Source organism: Portunus trituberculatus, chromosome 10 (genome assembly GCF_017591435.1).
Source record: "Portunus trituberculatus isolate SZX2019 chromosome 10, ASM1759143v1, whole genome shotgun sequence".
Classification (NCBI taxonomy): Eukaryota; Metazoa; Arthropoda; class Malacostraca; order Decapoda; family Portunidae; genus Portunus; species Portunus trituberculatus.
This window is the reverse complement of record NC_059264.1, coordinates 11,698,016-11,720,334: the sequence shown is the minus strand read 5'-3', so window position 1 is coordinate 11,720,334 and position 22,319 is coordinate 11,698,016. Positions and strand designations below refer to the sequence as shown.

Sequence of the window (22,319 nt, the reverse complement as noted above, 5' to 3'; positions counted from 1 at the left end):
CGTCAGTAATTGGCATAGTAGTATTGCTATGTGTGGAACATCTAAAATTACAATATCAATTTCGATAACAACGACTTCCGCAAATTGAATTACTTGTGCTATTTAGTAATGGTTGATTTATACTTCCTATAATGTCATTACTCATTGGGCTGATGGCGCTAAGTCTGAGATGATTTAGGTATTCCCTCTTGATTTTGATCCCCTCGATCTTTCTCTTTGCTTTGCCGCCAAATTGTCCTATGCACTCCGCCTTTTCAATAAATTAATCTCTACTTCAAATCTCGGTAATAGCTGGAATAGCATCATCGGTAAGTCTCAAATAATCCAGATCTTCTCCACTCATCTTCAACTTCTCGACTTGCCATTCAAGAATTTTCCGCAAGCTTCCTCAGACAGCAGTTGACAGTTATGACAGCCAGCGTGCGTGGCGTCACCGTGATGAGGCGGCGGCGGCAACGACGCTTTGGTGATTGGTCACGCCTCGAGGAAAGCTTCGCGACCGCAGGAATGAATGTTGCGTGAACCGCCCCAGACAGACAGTTCCCCTCCCACGTGGTGGGCGGGGAACTGAGGGAATGAGTGTGCGAAGAGATGAGTGAGAGGTGATTGAATTAAGGAGAGAGAGAGAGAGAGAGAGAGAGAGAGAGAGAGAGAGAGAGAGAGAGAGAGAGAGAGAGAGAGAGAGAGAGAGAGAGAGATAATGTGCGTGTGTGTGAGAGTGTATGTCCATGTGTGTGTGTGTGTGTGTGTGTGTGTGTGTGTGTGTGTGTGTGTGTGTGTGTGTGTGTGTGTGTTTACTTGTTACTTACTTGTTACTTGGGGTGTTTGTTCAAGGCTCCGCTCCACTGCGAGGAAGCGCTCAGCAGAGCCTCCCTCAAAAGCAACTAGCATCTATAATTGTCTTTGATTTCCATGCCGTTAAAATCATAAACTTCCTTGAACGAATATGTCTTCAATTTCTTTTGAAGATATCGATCCTGGGACAACCTTTGATATCACTCGGCAGTTTATTGTAAATCCTTGGTGCGCATCTTGCAAATGCTCGTCATCCCATGTCAAGGTTATATCTTGGCTCATGTAGTCTGTATGGGTCTGCATCGTGTCTCAGCTCCATCGTAGTGTCATGGTGGAATGTTTCCAGTAAGTTCCTCAAGTACTCAGGTTTTCCAGACTGTAATGCCTGATGAGTCATAACACTAATCTTGTACTCAATTCGGGCTTTAGTTGGCAGCCAATGCAGATCTATCAATACAAGTGTTGTCCTCTCACGAGGAGAGACGCCTGTAATCAGTCTGGCAGCTCTGTTCATGACAAGCTGTAAGTCTTTTAAGAGATACTTAGGCAGTCCATAATACAGAGAATTGCAGTAATCCAATTTGCTTATCACATGATTTTGAACCAGCATCTTCGTAGTTTTCTCATCCAAGTATTTTCTGACAAAACCTATATTTTTCAGATGGTATCTTGTCGTCTTAACCACCTGCCGTATTTGATCTTTCATAGATAAATGACAGTCCAATAGTACTCCTAGATCCTTCACTGTATCACGAACCCCCAAACTGTTACCATCAATATATAATGTGGACATATCAATCCTCTTTAAGTCCTTATTCTTACCCACTATCAAACATTCAGTCTTGTTTTGATTAAGTTTCGACTGCTTGGATTCCATCCATCTACCATCATCCATAATGAGTTTTATTTTTTCCTTCAACATTATCTACATTGTTCAACGTCATGTAAAACTGTGTGTCATCAGCAAACAGTTTGAAGTCAATGTCATGTTTTCTTAGTATGTGTGATAGTTCAATAGTATATATACAGAACAGAATAGGACCTAAAACACTGTCTTTGGGTACTCCTCTTTCTAAAATATTCTTGTCTGAGAAAGATCTACCAACTTGAACACAGTATTGTCTGTTTGCAAGATAACTTTCTAAATATCTTAGTGCATCTCCATCAATACCGAAAGACCTGCAATCTAAAAGAAGCAATCTGTGAACAACTGTGTCAAATGCTGCACTTAAGTCCAGTAAAATTAGCAAACCATATTTTCCTTCATCCATCAGGATTATCAGATCATTGATAACTGAGCATCAAGCTGTCTCAGTCGAATAAAGTTTTCTATAAGGCGATTGATTATCCGGTAAAGCCTGCATTACTTTCAAATGGTCGAGTAATTGATTTAATGCAGCACTTTCAATAATCTTCGATAAAAAAGTCAAAATAGATACAGGTCTAAAGGAACTCAAGCACTGCGTATCCATTTTGCCCTTTACAATGGGCTTTATCAATGCCATTTTTTCAGAGACAGAAAAGGTATTGTTCGTGAAGCTACTGTTTATAATCAGTTTAAAAATTTTTCACTCTGAATAATATCACTAATAGGTAATGGGTCATTATCGCAGCAGGTTATATTAACTTTATGTACAATCTCCTTTACTTCATCCACACTTACTTGCTTAAAGGAGAGTAGCTAAGCCCGAGGCGTTGGCATACTCACGGGTATTTCAAACTCCTCATTTCTAAAGCTCTCCACAATCGACTTTATCTTTTGATCAAAGAAGTCAAGGAACATATTTGCCAGCACAGTGTCATTAAACCCTTCAGGCAACTTATTTATTCTCCTGTTACCTGTCAAATTATCCAGTATCTTATATAATCTACTAATGTTAGACCGTGACTCTAATGACTTCTGTCTATAGCACTGACACTTTCTCCTCTGTACAAGTTTGTTTAGCCTGTTTCTCATGTCCATATATTCCTTCTTGCCTCTTCTGTTCGTAGTCTACGCCACTTTTTTTCTTTCTTCCTTTTTTCTTTCTTAGCTATGGAAATTTCAGTATTAAACCAAGGTGCATGATCCCTTATCTTAATATCCTTTTCATGAAGTGGACACATTTCATTGTATTCTTTTTTCATGTTGCCATTATATAATTCAGACAAACAAGATTCACATTTCTCAACTGCTACTCTTCCATGAGTACACACATCATCCTTTCTTAACTGAATGGTCTGTGACACTTCAGCTATCAGCCGCTCAGGGTCAAAATAATTTTTCCTACGAAACACTAATCGCTTAGTGTACGTAGTTTCTTTTTTACAAGATATTTGAAAAGTAACCATCCTGTGCACCGGTGAAATCCTGCAGATTTCATCAACATTTACTTCTCGAACAAGATTATGATCTGAGTCACAGAAGACATGTCCACCAGCAGATGTTGCTTTTTCTACTTTATTGTCTAAATTAAAGGATTTCATCATATCTTAAAACTCCCTCACTATATAGTTTTCTTGTTCATCCATTCTTATATTAAAATCTCCACAAATAAAAATATTAACGCTCACCATATCCAGCAGTTTCAAGTATTTCCTGAAATCGTCAATAAACGACCGGGCACTCAGGCTTGGAGGTCTATAGACCACTATAAACATAGATTTTCTACCACCAAGCTCACAGCTAACTTGCATATATTCAAAGCTCTCCCATTTTTCTTACTTATCCACCCTAATTTTATTGCATGTTCTAGAAAGTAAAAGACCAACACCACCACCTCTTCCTTTTTTCCTTGGTATGTGCACAAATGTATGAGTGTCAGAGATCATTTCCTTAATTTTTGCAGTATCATATTCACTCAGCCATGTTTCAGTCAAAGCAAGAATATCCAGACTTTTATCATTAATTAAAGTTCTGATTTCTATTGTCTTGTTTCCAACTGACTGAACATTTGATAAACCACATTTCAACATAGAGCTCACAGCATTAGTAGCCATGATCTGTAATATTTCTGATCCTGTCAATCTCACTTTCCAACACAATACAGCAACTATTATTCGCCGAGTGGTCAGTATTCTGTTTCTTAAACCTCACACAGTTTATGCATTTCTTCTCTGTAGATGTGCAATCCTTGGACTTGTGGTTGCCTGCACATTTAAAGTAAACGGGATGCTCACCATTTTTCTTGGCATTGCAGTTTGCCTCAGTATGACCATACCTTTGACGATGGTAACAGATAAGTACATGACACCTGTCCCAAACCTGGTAAACTCCCCATTCAAACTTAATCCTGTCCTGATGCTGATGTAACAACTGTCTTATCATTGGATCACATTTCATGATGTAATGAACTGTGCCCCCTGCTGCTGGTTTGCAAAATATATTCTCAATCTTTGACTTGATATCAGGAACTGCTTGAAGGTAGTCATTTATCGCAATGATTGTATCAATGATACCCTCCTTAGTCTCTTCCTTATGGACATTACATAACATTATCTTGGGTTTAATTTTCTAAACTGATTTAGTTGTCAATTTTTCAACATTCTCCAGTTTCTGAGCTGCCTCATTTCTCAGACTCTCATTGGCAAAATTCATCACTATTAGCAAACTTTGTATCATTAATTTGCATTCCATCCAAAGCATGAGAAACTTCATTCTTCAGATTTGCTTCAGAATCCTGAGTTACCCCTACAACAAGCAGGTTCTTTTCCTCCTCCTCTTCCTCTTCACGTCCTGCCAAGGCGTGGAATGTTCCGAGTCAGCAGAATTCAGCGACCCAGTAACTCCCGCCAAGCTTTCTGTTGCCTCATCGACCTTGATACTTATCTCTTCCATTCTTGCCATCTTATTATTAACTATTTCCATCATCTTGTCAGCTTTAGCAGTAATGCTCTTCAAATCAGACTTAAATTCCTCAACATCATTGATGAATTTCTTCAGAGACGACACCTCAATGAAGCAAACATCACACAGACACCTCACGTTGCAGATATATTCAGATTTAATCCCTGCCAAATTCACACATTTCGTATGAGCCCACCGGCTACACAGACAACACTTAATGAACTTTGCTAGGTCTCTAGAATCAGAGCTACACTTATAACAGGACGAAGGTAATAATGCTGAAATGGCATATTTCTCCGCCATCTTGGAGTCTTCCACTCCTTTTCACTTATTTTCTATCTAGCGACAACACTTTAGATAAATGTTTGTTTTTTTCCTCACAAGACATTCATACACCACGGTGCTCACTGAAAAGTCAGTGAGAGCCTTTTTTCATGCAATAATATGCGTGAAAAAGCGGAGCACCACTACAAAACTGGCAAGTATTTGCGCGTGCACTCTTCTTGTGTGTGTGTGTGTGTGTGTGTGTGTGTGTGTGTGTGTGTGTGTGTGTGTGTGTGTGTGTGTGTGTGTGTAAGATTAGATGGAGAACAGTTGAGAGAAGAGCGGAGGAAGAGAGGATATGAGGTGTTGGGGATTAAATCACTGTGCTAAGGAGGAGCGTTGTGACAATAAGTAATGGAACTAGAGGAAAGAACGGCGTTTTATCGCATTGGTTTATTGGTGTGTGGGAAGCAGACACACACTGGTGTGATGGAGTATTTACAAAGACAGAAAGACTTGGCCGTCAGTCATGAGGAGCATTACGCGTAGGACGGGCGGGGCTGCTGGTAAGACGGGGCGGGGGCCTGGTAGGACGGGGCAGAGCCGTAACCCTGCTGTGCTGGGTACTGGGCCTCGCCCTGGTAGTTGACCTGGGCCACGAAGCCTGAGTCGCCGTTGACGGTGTAGGTGACCTCCTGCAGGCGGCCGTCGGGCAGCAGCACGTAGTAGGATCCCTGGGTGTCGTAGCCGTCGCGCGCCTCCTGGTGGCCGTAGTCGTTGCCGGAATAGTCGTCCTTGACGTTCCAGCTGAAGTCATACTTGGGGGGACTCTGCGGGAGGGGAGGGAGGAACGGTGAGTGTGTGTGTGTGTGTGTGTGTGTGTGTGTGTGTGTGTGTGTGTGTGTGTGTGTGTGTGTGTGTTTGTATGTAAATGTAATGAACTCACCACTGGCTGGGGTGCATTGTAGGATGGTGCAGGGGCGCGGTAGGATGGTGTGGGGGCGCTGTAGGTGGGTGGGGGAGGTGGTGGCCTGTAGGGGGCGTTGTCGGCGAGGGCGACGGCCACGAGGGCGGAGAGAAGGACGAGCTGTGGAGGAAGAGGAATAAGTATGGGTGGCAGAACCGGCTGAGAGGCGTTGTCATGGTGTATGGCAGTGGTGCCATGTGTGGGGCGTTGGGAGCTGTGTGTGTGTGTGTGTGTGTGTGTGTGTGTGTGTGTGTGTGTGTGTGTGTGTGTGTGTGTGTGTGTGTGTGAGGTGCGGCGGTGGTGGTGCCATGTGTGGAGCGTTGGGTCTGTGTGTGTGCGTGTGTGGGGTGTGGTGGTGGTGTTTGTGGTGCCATGTGTGGGGCGCTGTGGCGTGGTGTTGAGGGCGGTGTGTTGGGGAAGTGGTGGGGTGCATGTGTGGGTTTTGGAGGCAGCTTGTGTTATGGAGTGTTTGGTGCATTAGGTGCAGTGTTAGCACGCCAGGAGGGAGGGAGTACCTTGAGGGCCATGTCGGGGGCTGAGGTGCGTCGAGGACTGATGGCTGCTATGCCTCTCGGCCTGCTTATATAGTGGCGGCGGTGGTGGCGTGGCGCTGACGTCAGGAGAGATGAGAAAGCAGAGTTATTTTAGAGGTAGTTGGAGAGCGTAGTTGGGAGGCAATGTTGTAATGGGAGGAAGGAGACATGAAGGGCTGGAGGAAGGACGCGGGGTGGCCATGAGACTCACGCTGCAGGGTCGGGAGCCGACGTAGTTTTCATATTGGATCGTGACTAGAAGTGATCTGAGTGTGTGTGTGTATGTGTGTGTGTCTCTTTCACTGTTTGTTTGATCTGCTGCAGTCTCTGACGAGACAGCCAGACATTACCTACGTAACGAGCTCAGAGCTCATTATTTCCGATCTTCGGATAGGCCTGAGACCAGGCACACAACACACACCGGGACAACAAGGTCACAACTCCTCGATTTACATCCCGTACCTACTCACTGATAGGTGAACAGGGGCTACACGTGAAAGGAGACACACCCAAATATCTCCACCCGGCCAGGGAATCGAACTCCGGTCTTCTGGCTTGTGAAGCCAGTGCTCTAACCACTGAAGTACCGGGCGTGTGTGTGTGTGTGTGTGTGTGTGTGTGTGTGTGTGTGTGTGTGTGTGTGTGTGTGTGTGTGTGTGTGTGTGTGTGTGTGTGTGTGTGTGTGTGTGTGTGTGTGTGTGTGTTTGAAATGTAAGCCTGGAGTATTTTGTTTCGACTGTCTGCTTTCTTTTTTGAGGGACAAATACTTGGTAACTCATTGAATGTTGTGGGTAATGAGTATGGCTCCATGTACTGAAGAATACGTCACTTAGTTAATCCATCGATGCTGCTTCATTTTCATATCGGTATATCTATGTAATCTTCATCATCATCATCACCATCATCACCATCTTCTTCTTTTTTTTCTTTTTTTTCTTCTTCATCTTCTTCTTTTTCTTCTTCTTTTTCTTCTTTTCTTGTTTTTCTTGTTTTTCATCTTTTTTTTTTCCTTCTTTGTCTTCTTATTTTTTTTCTTTTTTTTTTATTCATCATCATCATCATCATTATCATCATCATCATCTTCTTCTTCTTGTTCTTCTTCTTCTTTATAATCATGATCATCATCCTCATCGTTATCATCATCATCATCATCATCATCATCAGTATTTACACTTTCACCTCAGGACACTCAAATTAATGCCTCTTTTTGTTGTCAGCTGCCCCTCTGTTCCACGCTACCGTGACAAGATTCCCTTCTGATTTGTCTGTCTATTCTTCTTTCAGTTTTTCATTAATGAGAATTATAATATTTTACTAATTTGCTATTTTACTAGTTTACTTCATCCGTGTTCTATGTCTGTTACGTTGTGTGTCTTTTGGATATTGTTATTTTTTATTATTATTATTATTTTTAGTTACCTTCCTTCGGCGTATTTTAAGACCTTCTCTCTGGATTTCCTCTGTTCCTCCCTCCTATATAGCGTGTCCATCTCCAGCATCATCCTCAGCACTTACTCCTCATCTTTCCTCTGCACACGGCCACACCTCCTCACTCTTCGCTTTTTTTCTCTCTATGTGCACAGTCTTTCTAATAGATTGGTTTCAGTTTTTCCAAATTTCGTCATTGATTTGAACAGGATCATTAATGAGTGTAAGATTATATAGGTGTCCTCCATTCGTCTTGATTTCGTCTTAACCCCTTCAATATTGAGACGGATTTTTACAAGACATTTTGGGTATGATTAGAGAATTTTATTTCCTTTGGGAAGAGTCTATGGAGGTCAAAAGATTAATGAACAAAGTCTTTACTATTTTAATCCCCCACATAAGTTTCTGAAGCTGTATAAACTCATCAAATAGTAACCAGAATGAATAAAAGGATGCGGCATAGTATTGAAGGGGTTAACGTTCTGCTTTTTCTCTTAAACTTAGTCTTTTCTCTCTATTAGGTTGAGGTCTTATTCCTGTAATCTCGTCAGTAATTGGCATAGTAGTATTGCTATGTGTGGAACATCTAAATTTTCAATATCACTTTCGATAACAACGACTTCCGCAAATTGAATTACTTGTGCTATTTAGTAATGGTTGATTTATACTTCCTATAATGTCATTACTCATTGGGCTGATGGCGCTAAGTCTGAGATGATTTAGGTATTCCCTCTTGATTTTGATCCCCTCGATCTTTCTCTTTGCTTTGCCGCCAAATTGTCCTATGCACTCCGTCTTTTCAATAAATTAACCTCTACTTCAAATCTCGGTAATAGCTGGAATAGCATCATCGGTAAGTCTCAATTAATGCAAATCTTCTCCACTCATCTTCAACTTCTCGACTTGCCATTCAAGAATTTTCCGCAAGCTTCCTCAGACAGCATTGGACAGTTATGACAGCCAGCGTGCGTGGCGTCACCGTGATGAGGCGGCGGCGGCAACGACGCTTTGGTGATTGGTCACGCCTCGAGGAAAGCTTCGCGACAGCAGGAATGAATGTTGCGTGAACCACCCCAGACAGACAGTTCCCCTCTTACGTGGTGGGAAAGGAACTAAGGGGAGAGTGTGCGAAGAGATGAGTGAGAGATGATTGAATTAAGAGAGAGAGAGAGAGAGAGAGAGAGAGAGAGAGAGAGAGAGAGAGAGAGAGAGAGAGAGAGAGAGAGAGAGAGAGAGAGAGAGAGAGAGTGTGTGTGTGTGTGTGTGTGTGTGTGTGTGTGTGTGTGTGTGTGTGTGTGTGTGTGTGTGTGTGTGTGTGTGTGTGTGTGTGTGTGTGTGTGTGTGTGTGTGTGTGTGTGTGTGTGTGTGTGTGTGTGTGTGTGTGTGTGTGTGTGTGTGTGTGTGTGTATGTGTGTAAGATTAGATGGAGAACAATTGAGAGAAGAGCGGAGGAACAGAGGATGTGAGGTGTTGAGGATTCTAAGAGGAATGAATCACTCTGCTAAGGAGGAGCGTTGTGACAATAAGTAATGGAACTAGAGGAAAGAACGGCGTTTTATCGCATTGGTTTATTGGTGTGTGGGAAGCAGACACGCACTGGTGTGATGGAGTATTTACAAAGACAGAAAGACTTGGCCGTCAGTTAGGAGGAGCATTACGCGTAGGAAGGGCGGGGCTGCTGGTAGGACGGGGCGGGGGCCTGGTAGGACGGGGCGGAGCCGTAACCCTGCAGTGCTGGGTACTGGGCTTCGCCCTGGTAGTTGACCTGTGCCACGAAGCCTGAGTCGCCGTTGACGGTGTAGGTGACCTCCTGCAGGCGGCCGTCGGGCAGCTGCACGTAGTAGGATCCCTGGGTGTCGTAGCCGTCGCGCGCCTCCTGGTGGCCGTAGTCGTTGCCGGAATAGTCGTCCTTGACGTTCCAGTTGAAGTCATACTTGGGGGGACTCTGTAGGTGGGGAGGAAAGGACGGTGATTGTGTGTGTGTGTGTGTATGTGTGTGTGTGTGTGTGTGTGTGTGTTTGTAAATGTAGTGAACTCACCACTGGCTGGGGTGCATTGTAGGATGGTGCAGGGGCCCGGTAGGATGGTGTGGGGGCGCTGTAGGTGGGAGGGGGAGGGGGTGGCCGGTAGGGGGCGTTGTCGGCGAGGGCGACGGCCACGAGGGCGGAGAGAAGGACGAGCTGTGGAGGAAGAGGAATAAGTATGGGTGGCAGAACGGGCTGAGAGGCGTTGTCATGGTGTGTGGGAGTGGTGCCATGTGTGGGGCGTTGGGAGCTGTGTGTGTGTGTTTGTGTGTGTATGTGTGTGTGTGTGTGTGTGTGTGTGTGTGTGTGTGTGTGTGTGTGTGTGTGAGGTTCGGCGGTGTTGGTGCCATGTGTGGAGCGTTGGGTCTGTGTGTGTGCGTGTGTTGGGTGTGGTGGTGGTGGTGGTGGTGCCATGTGTGGGGCGCTGTGGCGTGGTGTTGAGGGCGGTGTGTTGGGAATGTGGTGGGGTGCATGTGTGGGTGTTGGAGGCAGCGTGTGTTGTGGAGTGTTGGGTGCATTAGGTGCAGTGTGTGCACGCCAGGAGGAGGGAGTACCTTGAGGGCCATGTCGGGGGTTGAGGTGCGTCGAGGACTGATGGCTGCTCTGCCTCTCGGCCTGCTTATATACTGGCGGCGGTGGCGGCGTGGCGCTGACGTCAGGAGAGATGAGAAAGCAGAGTTATTTTAGAGGTAGTTGGAGAGGGTAGGCGTTAGGCAATGTTGTAATGGGAGGAAGGAGACAAGAAGGGCTGGAGGAAGGACGTGGGGTGGCCTTGAGACTCACGCTGCAGGGTCAGGAGCCGACGTAGTCTTCATATTGGATCGTGACTAGAAGTGATCTGAGTGTGTGTTTGTGTGTGTGTGTGTGTGTGTGTGTGTGTGTGTGTTTGAGATGTAAGCCTGGGTACTTTATTTCGATTGTCTGCTTTCTTTTTTGAGGGACAAATACTTGGTAACTCATTGAATGTTGTGGGTAATGAGTATGGCTCCATGTACTGAAGAATACGTCACTTAGTTAATCCATCGCTGGTGCTTCATTTTCATATCGGTATATCTATGTAATCTTCATCATCATCATCACCATCATCACCATCATCTTATTTTCTTCTTTTTCTTCCATTTTTCTTCTGCTTTTTCTTGTTTTTCTTGTATTTCTTGTTTTTCATCTTTTTTCTTCTTTTTTCCTTCTTTTTCTTGTTGCCTTTTCCTTCTTTTTATTCATCATCATCATCATTATCATCTTCTTCTTTTTCTTCTTGTTCTTGTTCTTCTTGTTCTTGTTCTTCTTCATCATTATCATCATCATCATCATCATCATCATTATTATCATCATCATTATTACACTTTCTCCTCAGGACACTTAAGTGGGACCGATCGCGATCTGCTATGTAGGTGCCTTAAACTGCCAGATGGGTTAATTATTTCACAGCAAGTTGGTCAACTGGAACGTACTTTTCTGCACGTTTTGTAAATATTGAATGGTTTAATAAAATAGTTATAATCTTTCTAAGAATGTACTCGTGGCATATAAGCTAAAAAAGTGGAAATGTTTATATATATGTAGAACGCTCTTCTTTACCATCTCCATTTCTAGGACAAAAATAGAAAGATCATTAATGGGAAAAGCTTAGTTTCAATGCCTTTTTCTTTCCATAAAATTTATTATGAATTACATTCATGCAGAAAATCACAACAGTTAATAGTCTTAAGAAATTAACAGTATAGAGGATATTGTCTACCATGCACCGAGATGGTTCTATCGAAAAGTAAACAAATCTAACGTGTTAAGAGCCATCGCCACTCGCTTCCAGTCGCTGTATTCAAATAACTCAGGATCAGGATGGGATGGTGATGGTCCCTTATTCCAGTTTATAAAATGTTTTGAGCAAACTGCGTGGAACTTGGATGCCTTCCAGGTCGGCCGGCGCTTACACCTTGTTTCCCAAAGTCGTCTCTGTGCTGCATCTTTTTTCCTGGGAAAGACACTCCAGCCTTTCACGTCTCTATCTCGCTTGCGCGAAGTCGATTTGCAGTCTGCAACTGCACACGTATACACTGGCATAGCGTCTGAAGTATATTTGGTGACTCCAACAGTATCCGGGCCGCGCTTGTTGTGATTCAGTTACGAAAATTCGGTTTCGGTAATGTTGGCCAGGTTATTTCGGCACAGACTCAGAAAATCGTTTTGTTTTTTTAAATGCTACTCAGTGATATTTGCTCTGCGCTTTTTGAGTGGAGCATTATCCTATGCAGAAACTCTGAAAATTTTGTGATAAGGTATATATATACTATTAGACTTACAAAAAATATTTTGATGGGACACTGGTACATCCATACTTTACAGTGACTTACACCATTAGGAAAATATATTTGCATATTTTTTATGTCATTTTCAATCAGACACATAGATAGATAGCCAAACGTTTATATTATGAGGTATGTAGGCATGAATATCAGTATATATATATATATATTTTTTTTTCAATAGGGCTTCCACAAGAGCAACAGTTCGGCGGGATAGGCAAGACCAACTTGTGAATTAAACCAGCTGGCGAACAATGAAAACTACTCAGATAGCGATTGGTGCCATTAATGCCTCCCTTTGTTGCCAGCTGCCCCTCTGTTCCACGCTACCGTGAGAAGATTCCCTTCTTATTCGTCTGTCTATTTTTCTTTTAGTTTTTCATTAATGACAATTATAATATTTCACTAAGTTGCTATTTTACTAGTTTACTTCATCCGTGTTCTATGTCCGTTACGCTGTGTGTCTTTTGGATATTGTTATTTTTTATTATTATTATTTTTTTTTAGTTACCTTCCTTCGGCGTATTCTAAGACCTTCTCTCTGGATTTCCTCTTTTCCTTCTTCTTATATAGCGTGTCCATCTCCAGCATCATCCTCAGCACTTACTCCTCATCTTTCCTCTGCACACGGCCACACCTCACTCTTCGCTTATTTTTCTCTCTATGTGCACAGTCTTTCTAATAGATTGGTTTCAGTTTTTCCAAATTTCGTCATTGATTTGAACAGGATCATTAATGAGTAAGATTATATAGGTGTCCTCCATTCGTCTTGATTTCGTCTTAACCCCTTTAATATTGAAACGGATTTTTACAAGACATTTTGGGTATGATTAGAGAATTTTATTTCCTTTGGGAAGAGTCTGTGGAGGTCAAAAGATTAATGAACAAAGTCTTTACTATTTTAATCCCCCACATAAGTTTCTGAAACTGTATAAACTCATGAAATAGTAACCAGAACGAATAAAAGGATGCGGCATAGTACTGAAGGGGTTAACGTTCTGCTTTTTCTCTTAAACTTAGTCTTTTCTCTCTATTAGGTTGAGGTGTCATTCCTGTATCTCGTCAGTAACGGGGAGTTTTCAGCACTGTGCGTGTGTGTGTGTGTGTGTGTGTGTGTGTGTGTGTGTGTGTGTGTGTGTGTGTGTGTGTGTGTGTGTGTGTGTGTGTAAGATTAGATGGAAAACAGTTGAGAGAAGAGCGGAGGAAGAGAGGATGTGAGGGGTTGGGGATTCTAAGAGGAATGAATCAGTGTGCTAAGGAGGAGCGTTGTGACAATAACTAATGGAACTAGAGGAAAGAACGGCGTTTTATCGCATTGGTTTATTGGTGTGTGGGAAGCAGACACGCACTGGTGTGATGGAGTATTTACAAAGACAGAAAGACTTGGCCGTCAGTTAGGAGGAGCATTACGCGTAGGACGGGCGGGGCTGCTGGTAGGACGGGGCGGGGGCCTGGTAGGACGGGGCTGAGCCGTAACCCTGCTGTGCTGGGTACTGGGCCTCGCCCTGGTAGTTGACCTGTGCCACGAAGCCTGAGTCGCCGTTGACGGTGTAGGTGACCTCCTGCAGGCGGCCGTCGGGCAGCTGCACGTAGTAGGATCCCTGGGTGTCGTAGCCGTCGCGCGCCTCCTGGTGGCCGTAGTCGTTGCCGGAATAGTCATCCTTGACGTTCCAGCTGAAGTCATACTTGGGGGGACTCTGCGGGAGGGGAGGGAGGAACGGTGAGTGTGTGTATGTGTGTGTGTATGTGTGTGTGTGTGTGTGTGTGTGTGTGTGTTTTGTAAATGTAGTGAACTCACCACTTGCTGGGGTGTATTGTAGGATGGTGCAGGGGCGCGGTAGGATGGTGTAGGGGCGCTGTAGGTGGGAGGGGGAGGGGGTGGCCTGTAGGGGGCGTTGTCGGCGAGGGCGACGGCCACGAGGGCGGAGAGAAGGACGAGCTGTGGAGGAAGAGGAATAAGTATGGGTGGCAGAACGGGCTGAGAGGCGTTGTCATGGTGTGTGGAAGTGGTGCCATGTGTGAGGCGATTGGGGCTGTGTGTGTGTGTGTTTGTGTGTGTGTGTGTGTGTGTGTGTGTGTGTGTGTGTGTGTGTGTGTGTGTGTGTGTGTGTGTGTGAGGTACGGCGGTGGTGGTGCCATGTATGGAGCGTTGGGTCTGTGTGTGTGTGTGGGGTGTGGTGGTTGTGGTGGTGGTGCCATGTGTGGGGCGCTGTGGCGTGGTGTTGAGGGCGGTGTGTTGGGGATGTGGTGGGGTGCATGTGTGGGTGTTGGAGGCAGCGTGTGTTGTGGAGTGTTAGGTGCCTTAGGTGCAGTTTGTGCAAGCCAGGAGGGAGGGAGTACCTTGAGGGCCATGTCAGGGGCTGAGGTGCGTCGAGGACTGATGGCTGCTTTGCCTCGGCCTGCTTATATAGTGGCGGTGGTGGCGGCGTGGCGCTGACGTCAGGAGAGATGAGAAAGCAAAGTTATTTTAGAGGTAGTTGGAGAGCGTAGACGGGAGGCAATGTTGTAATGGGAGGAAGGAGACAAGAAGGGCTGGAGGAAGGACTCGGGATGGCCTTGAGACTCACGCTGCAGGGTCAGGAGCCGACGTAGTCTTCATATTGGATCGTGAGTAGAAGTGATCTGAGTGTGTGTGTGTATGTGTGTGTGTGTGTGTTTCACTGTTTGTTTGATCTGCTGCAGTCTCTGACTAGACAGCCAGACGTTACCTTACGGAACGAGCTCAGAGCTCATTATTTCCGATCTTCGGATAGGCCTGAGACCAGGCACACAACACACACCGGGACAACAAGGTCACAAGTCCTCGATTTACATCCCGTACCTACTCACTGCTAGGTGAACAGGGGCTACACGTGAAAGGAGACACACCCAAATATTTCCACCCGGCCGGGGAATCGAACCCCGATCCTCTGGCTTGTGAAGCCAGCGCTCTAACCACTGAGCTACTGGGCGTGTGTGTGTGTTTGTGTGTGTGTGTGTGTGTTTGAGATGTAAGCCTGGGTACTTTATTTCGATTGTCTACTTTCTTTTTTGAGGGACAAATACTTGGTAACTCATTGAATGTTGTGGGTAATGAGTATGGCTCCATGTACTGAAGAATACGTCACTTAGTTAATCCATCGGTGGTGCTTCATTTTCATATCGGTATATCTATGTAATCTTCATCATCATCATCACCATCATCACCATCTTCTTTTTTTTCTTATTTTTCTTCTTCTTCTTCTTCTTCTTCTTCTTCTTCCATGCCGTTAAAATCATAAACTTCCTTGAACGAATATGTCTTCAATTTCTTTTTGAAGATATCGATCCTGGGACAACCTTTGATATCACTCGGCAGTTTATTGTAAATCCTTGGTGCGCATCTTGCAAATGCTCGTCATCCCATGTCAAGGTTATATCTTGGCTCATGTAGTCTGTATGGGTCTGCATCGTGTCTCAGCTCCATCGTAGTGTCATGGTGGAATGTTTCCAGTAAGTTCCTCAAGTACTCAGGTTTTCCAGACTGTAATGCCTGATGAGTCATAACACTAATCTTGTACTCAATTCGTGCTTTAATTGGCAGCCAATGCAGATCTATCAATACAGGTGTTGTCCTCTCACGAGGAGAGCCGCCTGTAATCAGTCTGGCAGCTCTGTTCATGACAAGCTGTAAGTCTTTTAAGAGATACTTAGGCAGTCCATAATACAGAGAATTGCAGTAATCCAATTTGCTTATCACATGATTTTGAACCAGCATCTTCGTAGTTTTCTCATCCAAGTATTTTCTGACAAAACCTATATTTTTCAGATGGTATCTTGCCGTCTTAACCACCTGCCGTATTTAATCTTTCATAGATAAATGACAGTCCAATAGTACTCCCTGATCCTTCACTGTATCACGAACCCCCAAACTGTTACCATCAATATATAATGTGGACATATAAATCCTCTTTAAGTCCTTATTCTTACCCACTATCAAACATTCAGTCTTGTTTTGATTAAGTTTCGACTGCTTGGATTCCATCCATCTACCATCATCCATAATGAGTTTTATTTTTTCCTTCAACATTATCTACATTGTTCAACGTCATGTAAAACTGTGTGTCATCAGGAAACAGTTTGAAGTCAATGTCATGTTTTCTTAGTATGTGTGATAGTTCAATAGTATATATACAGAACAGAATAGGACCTAAAACACTGTCTTTGGTTACTCCTGTTTCTAAAATATTCTTGTCTGAGAAAGATCTACCAACTTGAACACAGTATTGTCTGTTTGCAAGATAACTTTCTAAATATCTTAGTGCATCTCCATCAATACCGACAGACCTGCAACCTAAAAGAAGCAATCTGTGAACAACTGTGTCAAATGCTGCACTTAAGTCCAGTAAAATTAGCAAACCATATTTTCCTTCATCCATCAGGATTATCAGATCATTGATAACTGAGCATCAAGCTGTCTCAGTCGAATAAAGTTTTCTATAAGGCGATTGATTATCCGGTAAAGCCTGCATTACTTTCAAATGGTCGAGTAATTGATTTAATGCAGCACTTTCAATAATCTTCGATAAAAAAGTCAAAATAGATACAGGTCTAAAGGAACTCAAGCACTGCGTATCCATTTTGCCCTTTACAATGGGCTTTATCAATGCCATTTTTTCAGAGACAGAAAAGGTATTGTTCGTGAAGCTACTGTTTATAATCAGTTTAAAAATTTTTCACTCTGAATAATATCACTAATAGGTAATGGGTCATTATCGCAGTAGGTTATATTAACTTTATGTACAATCTCCTTTACTTCATCCACACTTACTTGCTTAAAGGAGAGTAGCTAAGCCCGAGGCGTTGGCATACTCACGGGTATTTCAAACTCCTCATTTCTAAAGCTCTCCACAATCGACTTTATCTTTTGATCAAAGAAGTCAAGGAACATATTTGCCAGCACAGTGTCATTAAACCCTTCAGGCAACTTATTTATTCTCCTGTTACCTGTCAAATTATCCAGTATCTTATATAATCTACTAATGTTAGACCGTGACTCTAATGACTTCTGTCTATAGCACTGACACTTTCTCCTCTGTACAAGTTTGTTTAGCCTGTTTCTCATGTCCATATATTCCCTTCTTGCCTCTTCTGTTCGTAGTCTACGCCACTTTTTTTCTTTCTTCCTTTTTTCTTTCTTAGCTATGGAAATTTCAGTATTAAACCAAGGTGCATGATCCTTTATCTTCATATCCTTTTCATGAAGTGGACACATTTCATTGTATTCTTTTTTCATGTTGCCATTATATAATTCAGACAAACAAGATTCACATTTCTCAACTGCTACTCTTCCATGAGTACACACATCATCCTTTCTTAACTGAATGGTCTGTGACACTTCAGCTATCAGCCGCTCAGGGTCAAAATAATTTTTCCTACGAAACACTAATCGCTTAGTGTACGTAGTTTCTTTTTTACAAGATATTTGAAAAGTAACCATCCTGTGCACCGGTGAAATCCTGCAGATTTCATCAACATTTACTTCTCGAACAAGATTATGATCTGAGTCACAGAAGACATGTCCACCAGCAGATGTTGCTTTTTCTACTTTATTGTCTAAATTAAAGGATTTCATCATATCTTGAAACTCCCTCACTATATAGTTTTCTTGTTCATCCATTCTTATATTAAAATCTCCACAAATAAAAATATTAACGCTCACCATATCCAGCAGTTTCAAGTATTTCCTGAAATCGTCAATAAACGACCGGGCACTCAGGCTTGGAGGTCTATAGACCACTATAAACATAGATTTTCTACCACCAAGCTCACAGCTAACTTGCATATGTTCAAAGCTCTCCCATTTTTCTGACTTATCCACCCTAATTTTATTGCATGTTCTAGAAAGTAAAAGACCAACACCACCACCTCTTCCTTTTTTCCTTGGTATGTGCACAAATGTATGAGTGTCAGAGATCATTTCCTTAATTTTTGCAGTATCATATTCACTCAGCCATGTTTCAGTCAAAGCAAGAATATCCAGACTTTTATCATTAATTAAAGTTCTGATTTCTATTGTCTTGTTTCCAACTGACTGAACATTTGATAAACCACATTTCAACATAGAGCTCACAGCATTAGTAGCCATGATCTGTAATATTTCTGATCCTGTCAATCTCACTTTCCAACACAATACAGCAACTATTATTCGCCGAGTGGTCAGTATTCTGTTTCTTAAACCTCACACAGTTTATGCATTTCTTCTCTGTAGATGTGCAATCCTTGGACTTGTGGTTGCCTGCACATTTAAAGTAAACGGGATGCTCACCATTTTTCTTGGCATTGCAGTTTGCCTCAGTATGACCATACCTTTGACGATGGTAACAGATAAGTACATGACACCTGTCCCAAACCTGGTAAACTCCCCATTCAAACTTAATCCTGTCCTGATGCTGATGTAACAACTGTCTTATCATTGGATCACATTTCATGATGTAATGAACTGTGCCCCCTGCTGCTGGTTTGCAAAATATATTCTCAATCTTTGACTTGATATCAGGAACTGCTTGAAGGTAGTCATTTATCGCAATGATTGTATCAATGATACCCTCCTTAGTCTCTTCCTTATGGACATTACATAACATTATCTTGGGTTTAATTTTCTAAACTGATTTAGTTGTCAATTTTCAACATTCTCCAGTTTCTGAGCTGCCTCATTTCTCAGACTCTCATTGGCAAAATTCATCACTATTAGCAAACTTTGTATCATTAATTTGCATTCCATCCAAAGCATGAGAAACTTCATTCTTCAGATTTGCTTCAGAATCCTGAGTTACCCTACAACAAGCAGGTTCTTTTCATCCTCCTCTTCCTATTCACGTCCTGCCAAGGCGTGGAATGTTCCGAGTCAGCAGAATTCAGCGACCCAGTAACTCCCGCCAAGCTTTCTGTTGCCTCATCGACCTTGATACTTATCTCTTCCATTCCTGCCATCTTATTATTAACTATTTCCATCATCTTGTCAGCTTTAGCAGTAATGCTCTTCAAATCAGACTTAAATTCCTCAACATCATTGATGAATTTCTTCAGAGACGACACCTCAATGAAACAAACATCGCACAGACACCTCACGTTCCAGATATTTTCAGAATTTTAATCCCTGCCAGATTCACACATTTCGTATGAGTCCACCGGCTACACAGACAACACTTAATGAACTTTGCTAGGTCTCTAGAATCAGAGCTACACTTATAACAGGACGAAGGTAATAATGCTGAAATGGCATTTTTCTCCGCCATCTTGGAGTCTTCCACTCCTTTTCACTTATTTTCTATCTAGCGACAACACTTTAGATAAATGTTCCTGTGTTTTTCCTCACAAGACATTCATACACCACGGTGCTCACTGAAAAGTCAGTGAGAGCCTTTTTTCATGCAATAATATGCGTGAAAAAGCGGAGCACCACTACAAAACTAGCAAGTATATACGCGTGCACTCTTCTTGTGTGTGTATGTGTGTGTGTGTGTGTGTGTGTGTGTGTGTGTGTGTGTGTGTGTGTGTGTGTAAGATTAGATGGAGAACAGTTGAGAGAAGAGCGGAGGAAGAGAGGATATGAGGTGTTGGGGATTAAATCACTGTGCTAAGGAGGAGCGTTGTGACAATAAGTAATGGAACTAGAGGAAAGAACGGCGTTTTATCGCATTGGTTTATTGGTGTGTGGGAAGCAGACACATGTGCGTATGTGTATGTTTCACTGTTTGATCTGCTGCAGTCTCTGACGAGACAGCTAGACGTTACCCTACGGAACGAGCTCAGAGCTCATTATTTCCGATCTTCGGATAGGCCTGAGACCAGGCACACACCACACACCGGGACAACAAGGTCACAACTCTTCGATTTACATCCCGTACCTACTCACTGCTAGGTGAACAGGGGCTACACGTGAAAGGAGACACACCCAAATATCTCTACCCGGCCGGGGAATCGAACCCCGGTCCTCTGTCTTGTGAAGCCAGCGCTCTAACCACTGAGCTACCGGGCTGTGTATGTGTGTGTGTGTGCGTGTGTGTGTGTGTGGCGGTGTGTTGGGGATGTGGTGGGGTGCATGTGTGGGTGTTGAAGGCAGCTTGTGTAGGGTGCATTAGGTGCAGTGTGTGCACGCCAGGAGGGAGGGAGTACCTTGAGGGCCATGTCGGGGGCTGAGGTGCGTCGAGGACTGATGGCTGCTCTGCCTCTCGGCCTGCTTATATAGTAGCGGCGGTGGCGGCGTGGCGCTGACGTCAGGAGAGATGAGAAAGCAGAGTTATTTTAGAAGTAGTTGGAGAGGGTAAGCGGGAGGCAATGTTGTAATGGGAGGAAGGAGACAAGAATGCCTGTAGGAAGGACGCGGGGTGTCCTTGAGACTCACGCTGCAGGGTCAGGAGACGACTTAGTCTTCATACTAGAGCGTGACTTGAAGTGATCTGAGTGTGTGTGTGTGTGTGTGTGTGTGTGTGTGTGTGTGTGTGTGTGTGTGTGTGTGTGTGTGAATGTGGTAGTGCTGGGACTGCCTGACGAGGGCGAAGCGCTGGGTGGAGCAGTCACAGACGTAGAAAAGTTGGCGCATCTGTGGGGCAAGATTGAAGTTGGCAGTGTGGACTGTCAACATCGCAGGCTTGGCACAGTAGGTGGTGGAGGGCGTAAGCGTCCTCTGCTGCTCACCATACGCGATAGAGACACTCGTTTGCGTATCCTTGCAAATGGCAAAAAGCTTAAGACTGCAGGGGATAATTACGCAAGGATCTACGTAAAGAAGGACGTCCATCCCAGCGTGCGAAAGGAGTGGAAGCGACTACGCGACGCTGAGGCGAGGGAGAAGGAAAAACCCGAGAACGTGGGATGCGTAATCAGACTGGACACAAGACAAAGAAAATTATATCGAGATGATGACGTCATTGACTCTTGGAACGCACAGTTTTTCTAGGAATACCACAGTTTGCCAGGAAAATTAGAATTATATGTTGGAATATTAACAGAGTATGTACTAAGTTAGAAAAGACTGATGTATTTGAAATATTAACTGACTATGACGTTATCGCCTTGAGTGAAACAAAAACATGTTTACCTGTACGTTTACCAGGGTATGTGTCATATCGAGGGAAGTCACTGGGATCTGACGAAAGAGGTGGAATGGTTGTGTTGGTGAAGAACTATCTGAGTGACTTTGTGTGTGATTTTGATGGCAGTATAGGAGATCAAGTATGGTTACGATTTAGTAATGTGGAGGAAGTGCTGTTTGGGTTCTGTTACATCCTCCAAGTGACTCCCAGTACTATTCCCATGATGCATTCGCTGCAGTGCATGAAAAGATCAGGTCGAGGCAAATGAGTAATGGGTATATCATCATGGGCGACATGAATGCTAGGTTTGGTAATGCTGTGCGAGACCTGGCTGCGTTGTATGAATTACCAGGTTTTTCATGTTCATACCCTGATATAGAGGACAATAGTAACCACATGAATGATAACGCTGAGTTTGTGTCAACCTTGTGTTTGGATAACAAACTTGTGGTATTAAATAATCTGAAAACATCAAGTAAACATTTTCCAGGTGGCTTGACCTTTCGTAAGCGTGATGCTTGGGTGTCAGAAATTGACACATGCATATTGTCTTCCAAGTTAGTAAATTATGTAGATGATTTTGCTGTATTGAAAAGAGTAAGCCTACCATCTGACCATGCTCCCATTAGTATAACTCTAGAGGCTCCGGGAATCTCCATAGATAATGTGTTGGCAAGAGCAGAGCTGCTTGGTGATCATGCAGCTTTGTATGGCAGGGATGCAAATACCAGCCTTGCAAAGAAACCTATTAACTTTACTAGTATAGATAATCAGAAATTCATCGATAACCTATCGGACGTATGTATTCCCGCTGTAAATGATGACATAAGTATTGCAGTTACAAATATATCTGAGTCTTTATATGTGTGTGCGGAGAGGAGCAGGGTTGCGGTGCCGGGGGTGATGGGAGGGGGTGGAGGCGTGCGTTTGGGGAGGTGGGAAAGGCTGTTGGATGATAGTGACGATGCGAGAGTGTGGAGGGCCATCAGCTGGAAGGGTGAACTTGAGGCCGCGTCAGATAGTGTGGACCGCCCAAGTGATGAGGAGTTCAAGGTGCACTTAGAGTGCATGTTGAATCCTGAGCCTGTCCCGCCACCCCCGCGGGCCGACGCCCGTGTAACAA

The 22,319-nt window shown here is 43.6% G+C and overlaps 3 protein-coding genes across 5 annotated transcripts in view; all 3 read right to left on the bottom strand.

Annotated features, from left to right (window-relative positions):
* The window catches only part of LOC123502195 (cuticle protein 8-like), a 9,434-nt gene extending 2,963 nt beyond the window's left edge, over positions 1 to 6,471 (bottom strand). The window contains exons 1-3 of the mRNA XM_045251435.1: positions 6,368 to 6,471; positions 5,832 to 5,972; positions 5,527 to 5,715 (exon numbers count right to left, since the gene is read on the bottom strand). Of these exons, the coding sequence (XP_045107370.1) occupies positions 5,527 to 5,715; positions 5,832 to 5,972; positions 6,368 to 6,379 (342 nt within the window). The 5' untranslated portion in view covers positions 6,380 to 6,471. The remainder of the gene's footprint in view (positions 1 to 5,526; positions 5,716 to 5,831; positions 5,973 to 6,367) is intronic.
* LOC123502198 (cuticle protein 21-like) overlaps positions 1 to 20,385 on the bottom strand; it is a 23,348-nt gene extending 2,963 nt beyond the window's left edge. Inside the window, exons 1-3 of one of the 3 annotated variants that reach the window (XM_045251443.1) lie at positions 20,277 to 20,385; positions 13,939 to 14,079; positions 13,569 to 13,837 (exon numbers count right to left, since the gene is read on the bottom strand). In XM_045251443.1, coding sequence (XP_045107378.1) covers positions 13,569 to 13,837; positions 13,939 to 14,079; positions 20,277 to 20,288 — 422 coding nt within the window. In that variant the 5' untranslated portion in view covers positions 20,289 to 20,385. Of the gene's footprint in view, positions 1 to 13,447; positions 13,838 to 13,938; positions 14,080 to 14,480; positions 14,508 to 20,276 lie in introns of those variants that run through there. The other 2 variants (XM_045251441.1, XM_045251442.1) reach the window with 2 other exon arrangements.
* On the bottom strand, positions 9,369 to 10,416 carry LOC123502199 (cuticle protein 8-like). Its single transcript, XM_045251444.1, has 3 exons — positions 10,392 to 10,416; positions 9,853 to 9,993; positions 9,369 to 9,758 (listed from the first exon to the last, which is right to left on the bottom strand). The coding sequence occupies exons 1-3, from the start codon at positions 10,401 to 10,403 to the stop codon at positions 9,468 to 9,470; spliced, it is 444 nt and encodes a 147-aa protein (XP_045107379.1). The 5' UTR covers positions 10,404 to 10,416; the 3' UTR covers positions 9,369 to 9,467.
* Positions 20,386 to 22,319: the final 1,934 nt, after the last annotated feature.